The sequence below is a fragment of the Meles meles genome, chromosome 7 (genome assembly GCF_922984935.1).
Source record: "Meles meles chromosome 7, mMelMel3.1 paternal haplotype, whole genome shotgun sequence".
In the NCBI taxonomy this organism is placed as follows: domain Eukaryota; kingdom Metazoa; phylum Chordata; class Mammalia; order Carnivora; family Mustelidae; genus Meles; species Meles meles.
Window position 1 is genome coordinate 92,961,069 of NC_060072.1, and position 9,694 is coordinate 92,970,762.

General features: G+C 35.3%; 1 protein-coding gene across 1 annotated transcript; it reads left to right on the forward strand.

Annotated features, from left to right (window-relative positions):
- The first annotated feature begins 8,075 nt into the window (after window positions 1-8,075).
- LOC123946977 (olfactory receptor 6C1) lies at window positions 8,076-9,014 on the forward strand. The gene has a single exon (XM_046012887.1). The coding sequence runs from the start codon at window positions 8,076-8,078 to the stop codon at window positions 9,012-9,014; it is 939 nt and encodes a 312-aa protein (XP_045868843.1).
- Window positions 9,015-9,694: the final 680 nt, after the last annotated feature.

Here is a 9,694-nt window from a genome sequence, read left to right on the forward strand (position 1 = left end):
ACAATGATTACAGAGTTCATACTCGGGCATCTCACAAGACCGACAGCTTCAGGTTGTAATCTTTCTTTTTATTTATGGCTTATGTATTAAGTGTCACTGTAAAAAAAAAAAAAGATCATCATCCTCAACTGGATAGAATGACATCTCAAGACTCCTAAGTTTCATTTCCTGCAGAATTTCTCCTTCTTAAAAATCACATTCACCAGTGTCTCTAGCCCCAGATTTTGGGGGACAATTATTACAAATGCCGAGACCATTTTCTATAACAATCGATAGCTCAAATATTTTTCTTCATCTTCATGGGTGTTTCTGAATTTTTTCTTCTCACTGCCATGTCTTTTGATTGATGCATTGCCATTTGCAAGCATCTCCATTACACCATCATAATGAGCAAAAAAATCTGTACCCTGCTTGTCTTTGGGTCCTGGCTAGGAGGATTTCTTACCATTTCTTACCATTTCTTACCATTTTCCCACCACTCATGTTCATCCTCCAGCTAGATTTCTGTGCTTCCAATGTAATTGATCATTTCTCTTGTGACTAATTGCCCATTTTACAACTCTCATGCTCAGAGAGTTGATGGCTTTTAGAGATGATTGGTTTTACTTTGCTTTTGTCACTCTGCTCTTTATTTATTTTTACTGTGAAGACTTGAGTAAATGCTCATTTCATTGATTTATTCTTAAATTTTTTGTTGTTCCTAATATCATATTTTCTTTTTTTCTTACATTTTTGTTCTTAAAGCTATAAAAAGTATGAAATAAATTATGTAACAACCATATTCTGTGCACACTAGCTGCAAATCTGTCCAGTTCTTCCCACTCAGTTGAGTGTTTATTTCACAGCTTATAGGTTATTTTGTAGTCACACATCTTTTGCCTTCTAGTTATGTTTAGGGCATGTCATGTCCTTTTTATGTACTACCCTTGTTTAACTGTATTATTATTATGTTTTAAAGATTTATTTATTTATTTCAGAGAGAAGACAGAAAACATGAGCAGGGAGAAGAGGAGAGACTGAGAGAGAGGGACAAGCAGACTCTCTGCTGAGTGGGGAACATGATGTTGGGCTGAATTCTAGGACCATAAGATCATCAACTGAACTGAAGCCAGATGTCTAACCAACTGAGCCACCAGACACCCCATTTCTGTGTAATTTGTTTAAATATGCAGCAGATGAAATTATAGTCAGTCACCATTACACCTATGCTTCGTGAGTGTTTGATAGGAATTTTTAAATAATAATATCTCTTCTATAGAGAACAATTATTCTGTGCCATATGCTCAACCATATATGTCCTAAATAATGTCATGTTTAATCTTCACAGATATATGGGAACATAGACTTATTATCTCTGTTACAGGTGTGCAAAGTGATGCTTGGAAAGGTTGAGTAATTTTCCAGAGGTCTTGAGGTATGACAGCCAATGTGATAACTGGTTTGTAAAACAAAACAAAGTGACAAAGAGTTGTGTTTCTTTCATGCATATTTAAAATTGCGGGAACCTGAAAATATCTATAGCTTTTACTTAGGATCTGTACAATTTTATTGGAGTTTTACACTCACATTATATCATTTAGGCATGATTATATTATTATAGTCATGTCAGGGAAGGTACTAATTCCTAATATTATACTTGTCATATAAATTAGAATTTTATTTTGTTTTATTTTATTTTGAGATTTTATTTATTTATTTGAGAGAAACAGTAATGAGTGTATGAGGGGCAGAGGGAAAACTAGGCTCTACATCGAGAAGAAGAGCCAGATGCAGGGTTTGATCCTGGGACTCTGGGATTATAACCTGAGCTGAAGGCAGACACTTAACCAACTGATCCACTCAGGCACCCCTACATTAGAATATTAATCAATCAAAACAAGAAACTCTTCAACACCTATTGCTGGTGAGCAACAGAGCAAGGAGAAAATATATAAAGTGTTAGTAGTAATACTAAACATTCTTATTGGAAGGCAGATGAAAAATATGGAGTAAAGAATGGACTTAGTACTATGCAACAGATGATCTGTTTAAAAAAATGCCATGTGGTAGATACACATTCAGTAGAGATATGCATTAGGAGCTAGATTTTATCTATTAATCTCTGAAAAATAGTATCAAGGGAAACAAACTTTACCTAGTGTGGTTGTTTGCTTGCTTTTTTTTTTTTCCTGTCTCATTGGACACTGTCCCACAAGCTTCATTTTCAAATTCAATATTATTGTGTATGATGTTTTATATTCCTTAGTGTTTTGTGTATAGTCCTATTCTGGCAATTTTGATTCACTGAATTATTCCCAGTGAGCAAGCAGCGGAGAGAATAGATAAAACAATAAGTAGTTTATGCTACATAAAATCTATGCAGAAACCATGCCAGAGAGTTTTAAAACACCTTTTGATATTTTTTCGTCCTCATCTATTTGCTCCTTTCTCATTCTCTGTACTCAAAGAAATATACTTCCTCTAGATAAAATGGAAAATTTAAGACTAAAACATTAGCAGTAGAAAGCAAAATGGTTCACTGAGAAGAAGTGTGTCCAGGAATGCTGGGTTTCCCTGGATAACAACAATGACAGTTGCTAATATTTTTTTATGTTTAAGCCATTCTGCATGTTAGTGAGCCTGTATGAAAATCAGAGGTAAGTCGGACATATAGAAAGCAATGGAGTCTCCCAAACTATATCATTGCATCATTACTTATCAGCTCAACTTTTAACTAGATTAAATAGGGTATACTGGAGTTCTATTTCGCAAGTGGGTATAGAAGTCCATGTTTTGTTTTATTAATCAATTTATTCATTCTCTATTAAATAAAAGGCAGGAAATTACCATCTCTTTCTAATTGAATACAGGTTAGGTAGTGCCTACTTTAAGAGACTAGAATTTTATTTTGGGTAGTCCCTGATTACATTGAATGGTTGTTAGTTATATGAATATATCTAAGGTACAAAACAAAACTGACCCCAGTTCTTCATTTGGGAATAAAGATAAAGTTGCATAAGTGTGTCATGAAGGCTGAATGAGATAGAATATATAAATCCTTAGTATGTCATTGGAATACATAATGCCTTTCTTTAAACACAGTTACTATGAATATTCTGCCCAAAGTTGGAAATCAATTCTAACTATAAGAAGATAAATAAACCAGCTCTTCTTAAAGCATATTTGGTGCTACATGGTTTATACAGCACTTTCATTTATATTATTCCAACTAATTCCCAAAACACACTTGAAATTTCATGTACAAGGTAAAGAAAGAAAATGGATGATTAAGGAAATAAAGTACCATTCAAAATCACAAATCTATTAAGTGGCCCATTTATATTTTTAACCCACATTTTTCTAACTGCAGAGCCCATATACTTTCTGCAATAGCAATTTACCTTAGAGTGTCATAAGTAAGAAATTAATAGGATTTTTATACCATGATCTTATTATGTATGTATTATTTATGTATTTTTCCTTTTTTATTTGATTATTGATGACTAAATAGAGAATGGAACAGTGGTGTTTTCAGAATGAAAAGTTGAAGGTACTTCGTGGCCATCTTATTTAATAAATACGAAGTATTATTTCTAACTTTCATTTTGAATAGCTCAAAGTATATACCTCAGGGGTTCTTAGAAGTGGTCCTTGATTTTGACTAAATGGGTGGAAGATAATTTAAGTTGAACCTAAACCATGTTCGTGAGTACATCCTTGGGATGGCTTCAGGATTGAGGAATCATATGCACCTTGTTAAACATTGAGGTTTTTTCTCCACAAAGCCTGCTGAATGAAAGAATGAATGAATGAATAACATCCATCAGGCTTAATGTTGGTAAATGAATACTGTCCATTGAATTTTCATTAATATTTATACACAAGTAGTATAGTATACCTCCCCCAATTCTGTGATATTGGACCATATTCTCTGACAGTTTCTTTAAGTATGTTCTCTGCTCCTACAAAATTGACCCATTAGTACTGATTTTCATGTTCACATGAACCTTTCTTTATCTATTAATACCTTCTTTCTTAGCTTTTCAGATATTCCCTCAAAGGTTTAGTTAGTAGCCAAAATATGTAAGTCAGTCATGGTATTATTTTTCAGAACAGTCTTAAATTGATAGGAAATCTAAAAGGAAAAAAGAATATGCAAAAAAAAATAAGGATAAAAATACAGTGGAGTAGCACATTATTACCTATGGAAGAGTAATAATATACTTTTTTAACCTGGATCTCCAATTTCAATAAAATAGTGCAGAAATTTCAATCTTGAGATTTAAACCAAATATTGCTTATTTATTGAAAATGTATTTTAAGACTTCCAGGTGTTATGAAAAGCTAGTGCTATCAATGGAAAACCCTGATGAAGGAAGAGAGATGCTGGTGAGAAAATACAGATAATTAAAGGAATGAATGCTAAAGAAATTTAATGAAAGTAATTTTAAAAAAAGTCTTATAATTTTTTAAATTATATATCCAAAAAATGGCTTCTCCTATATGTCCTTTGTCATAATTTACTTGATATGGGGATTTTAGGCCTAGTGAATACATATATCTTGAAAATAGGTAAACTAAGAAAAGACATCTTGGCTTTTTTTTTTTTATTGTGTTTTGTTAGTCACTATACAGTACATCATTAGGTTTTGATGTAGTGTTCCATGATGCATTACTTTCGTATAACACCCAGTGCTCCATGCAATCTGTGCACTCCGTAATACCCAACACCAGGCTCACCCATCCTCCTACCCCTGTCCCTTTTAAAACCCTCAGTTTGTTTCCTGGAGTCCATAGTCTCTCATGGTTCATTTCCCACTCCATTTTCTCCCCCTTCATTTTTCCCTTCCTCCTCTTAATGTTCTCCCTGCTATTCCTTATGATCCACAAATAAGTGAAACCATATGGTAATTTACTTTCTCTGATGACTTATTTCACTTAACAAAATCTCCGCCAGTCCCATCCATGTTGATGTAAAAATTGGGTATTCATCCTTTCTGATGACTGAGTAATATTTCATTGTGTATATGAACAGATCTTGTAAAACAAAGATTCAACCTACATATTACACAGCCAAGAATTGGGCATATAGTCAAGAACTTCACCTGATGGGTGTCTGTGATGCAAGAACAAACTCAAAATGAATGAATGAATGAAGAAGACAAATGTTTATTTTAAGCCTCCTATGATATGACTCTACAAAGGCTTTGAAGATCAGACTCTGTCCTAACTTTCAGATGTGCACAACATTGTGGAGGTGTTCACAGGGTATTTCAGTACAGATGTGTTGTGGACTAGGAAGAATCTGTGAAAGATTTTTATGAGACTCACACAAAGAGTAATAAACCCATTGTTGTGGGAATAAGAAGAAGGTGATTTGCAGTGTCATTGAAATATGTTACCCACAAGGCTACTTACATACACATATTCTATTTAACACAAGTTTCACAGTCATTGTCAGAAAGGTTACTCTTACTGAGGAACAGCAGAGAAATGAAGTGGATATCAGTAGCCTTTGGTAGCAATGTTGAAGTGTTACAAATATCCAACATGCCTCAAATGTGGTGACCATATCTTAGTTGAATGAAAGCAGTGAATTGTTGAGGGTGTGATGGAGTGAAGGACACAGATAAACCATGGTGGAGAGAGGTCACCATGTTCACAAAGTGGAAAAGCAAAACTAAAATTCACTTGCCCAGAGCCTCCCAGATACTGTACAACGAGATGATTCCACCTCACTTTTTTGTTGTTGTCATTGCTTCTATGTGATTTTCTTGCTGTTACTTTATTCATTACTATTACTTTAAGACAAAGCTTTTAATACAGGACACCCTCTTAATCCTGTAGCTTTTCACCAAGGGATTTCTCCATTGAGCAATCCTTATATAGTTGTTTTTTTTTAATATTAGACACAAAGAAAGAGAGGGAGGGAGAGAGAGAGCACAAACAGGAGGAGAGACAAAGGGAGAGAGAGAAGCAGGCTCTCCATTAGCAAGGAGCCTGATGTGGGGCTCGATCCCAGGACTCTTGGTCATGGCCTGAGCTGAAGGCAGATGCTTAACTGACTGAGCCACCCAAGCACCCTAATCCTTATATAGCTTTTTTTTTTCATGTAAAGCACTTTTCCAAATGCTTCACATATTAGCTTATTTAATACTCACAATAACTTTATAAGAAAGGCCTGCATAGAAGACAAGGACAGACATTTCTGCAAAGACATTCAGATGGCCAAAAGACACATGAAAAAGTGCTCAACATCACTTGGCATCAGGGAAATACAAACTAAAACCACAATGAGATACCATCTGACACCAGTCAGAATGGCTAAAATTAACAAGTCAGGAAACGACAGATGTTGGCGAGGATGCAGAGAAAGGAGAACCCTCCTACACTGTTGGTGGGAATGCAAGCTTGTGTAGTCACTCTGGAAAACAGTATTGAGGTTCCTCAAAAAGTTGAAAAATACAATTACCCTATGACCCAGCAATCGCACTACTGGGTATTTACCCTAAAGATACAAACGTAGTGATCTGAAGGGGCACATGTACCCAAATGTTTATAGCAGCAATGTCCACAATAGCCAACTATGGGAAGAGGGTAGATGTCCATCAACAGATGAATGAATAAAGAAGAAGTGGTAAATATATACAATGGAATACTATATACAATGGAATACTATGCAGCCATCAAGTGAATCACAATCTCGCCATTTGCATAGACATGGATGGAACTAGAGGGTATTATGCTGAGTGAAATAAGTCAATCAGAGAAAGACAATTATCATTTGATATCTTTGATATGAGGAATTTAAGAGGCAGGGAGGGAAGTTGTGGGGGGCAGGGAAGGAAAAAATGAAACCAGATGGGATCGGGAGGGAGACAAAACATAAAAGACTCTTAATCTAATGAAACAAACTGAAGATTGCTAGGGCGGCGGGGAGGTATGGATAGGGTGGCTGGCTTAAGGACATTGGGGAGTGTATGTGCTATGGTGAGTGCTGTGAAATGTGTAAACCTGATGTTTCACAGACCTATACCCCTGCAGAAAACAATACATTATATGTTAATAAAAAAAAAAAAAGAAAGGCCTGCATGCAGAAGAATAAATTGTATTTATAGAAGAAATTCATACATGGTTTCAGGCCTAGTAATTAGCTTGGACTCATGACTAGATATCCTCACTCTTCCTTATGGAAATAACTATGGTAATATCATTTAATATAAAAAAAAGAAATTAAAATGTACTATCTTAAAACCACATACAAGTAAAGAAATTAAACTATGTACCTGAGTTTTATCAGAAAATGTTTATCTAACTCTTTAGCTGGGGGACATACTTCAATAATAATAGTAATAATTATTATTTTCAATAGAAAGAGAAGTCATTTGTATATGAATACAGGTCATAATAATTACATATAGCCTGAAACTTCATAAACTATGGCAAGGGATTCCGATGGGATTAAACTCAGTTCTAAACTCTCCAGCTAAAATTACTTCCTGCCTCTTTCTCCTCTCTATCTCTAACTTCTAAGGTTGCTGGTGGCAATGACAAGTATATCTGACCAGTGAGATAGAAGGAGTTGGAAAAGCTGAGTGTTTGCAAAAGTTGATCAATGTCTAAGGATAAAACACTCACAAGTCATTAAAAAATACAGGCTCTTTCCTGTTTCTGAGGATTCTCAATGTAATTAAGCTTTAACTTACAGAGAATTGGAAACTAGTAAACAATCAGAGCAAGAGCACAAAGATGGTCTTCACTGGGAAAAAAACCTCATGGGCACATCTTTGAAAACTACCACGTGTTATTTGGAGTCAGAAAAACCTGAGAAAACTACCTGCTCTAGCCCTTTTAACTCTGTGATATTGAATATTTTCAAACTTGCCTTAACTGGAGATTTCCCTGGTGAAAGAGAGGAAATTAATAGTTCATGCTATTATAAGTTCAAGTAAATTCTCATCTGCAGATGGAAACATGTAGTATTTCAGCCAAATTCTGGCTACACACTTAGACCTTTGCTAATCCTCTCTTCAAATTTGTTCCTTGTGTTTTCTCCTAGAGATCTGGCAGGAGAACAACAAATAAGCAACTGGAGAATGAGAAACCACACAGAACTAAGAGAGTTCATCCTCCTGGGATTGTCAGATGACCCGCAGCTTCAGGGAGTGATCTTCGTCTTTCTGTTCATCACCTACATGCTCAGTATCACTGGGAACCTGACCATTATCACCCTTACCCTGCTGGATGCTCACCTCCAGACACCCATGTATTTCTTCCTCAGAAACTTCTCCTTATTAGAGGTTTCATTCACCACCGTCAGCATACCCAAGTTCCTGGGCACCCTGATTACAGGAGATAAAACCATTTCCTTTAATGATTGCATTGCTCAGTTATTTTTTTTCATTCTGTTGGGAGTCACTGAATTTTACCTCCTGGCTGCCATGTCCTATGACCGTTACATTGCCATCTGTAAACCTCTGCATTACATGACCATCATGAATCCCAGAGCCTGCATACTCCTTGTCTTCTCTTCATGGCTGATTTCATTCTTAATCATATTCCCTGCACTCATGTTGCTCTTAAACCTTAATTACTGTAGGTCTAATATTATTGACCATTTTACCTGTGACTATTTTCCCCTGCTGCAACTTTCTTGTTCAGACACAAAATTCCTAGAGATAATGGGGTTTTCCTGTGCTGTGTTTACTTTAATGTTCACTCTGGCATTAATATTTCTGTCCTACATATATATCATCAGAACAATTTTAAGAATTCCTTCTAATAGTCAGAGGACAAAGGCCTTTTCCACCTGCTCATCCCACATGATTGTCATCTCCATCTCCTATGGCAGCTGCATTTTTATGTATATTAAACCCTCAGCAAAAGACAGAGTGTCTCTGAGCAAGGGTGTTGCTGTGCTAAACACCTCAGTAGCCCCCATGTTAAACCCTTTTATTTACAGTCTAAGGAATGAGCAAGTCAAGCGAGCCTTCATGGACAGGGCAAAGAAGATTGTATTTTTCTCAAGCAAATGAAATACTATGGTACTTGAATTAGACACACCCACTGCAGGCAATTTAAAATATACAAAAATGATGTGCTCGTTTCGGCAGCACATATACTAAAATATGCAAAAATGAAGTCTGAGCAACTTCTTCAATTTACAATGGCCTTCCCATCACCCTATTCATTACTTCTTTCTAACAGTTTACAAGCACATTTAATATATTTCCCATTCAATTGATATAACTTCATATGCTTATCTGGTTCTCATTCTTCTGAACCCATTGTTAGCTGGAACTTCTTGAACAATAATTATTTTAATTCGAAAACGTGTACTTTGAGATTTATTTGGGAAAACAACTATCACCTAGAATGGAAGGGATGTTGTATAATTATTGATATGATATTTTCCTTATTCTATACAGACAATATAATCTTGTCATTTTCATTGATCTTTGTCAGAAATCCCTTCACCATCTTGCATTCCTCTAGGAAAAATTTTTCAAATGCCATATGATTTTTTAAAAATTATGAATGTTTTCATTTAAAAACCAAAACATATTGCTTACTTAGTAGAGTATGTCCATATAATCTACCCATTGCTAAAATAAAAAAAAAAGCATAGATGTTTAAAAGCATAAATGGACCTCCATATTTCCAAATCCCATAATGACTCAGTAGATATAGACAGATATACAGGGTATATACATGC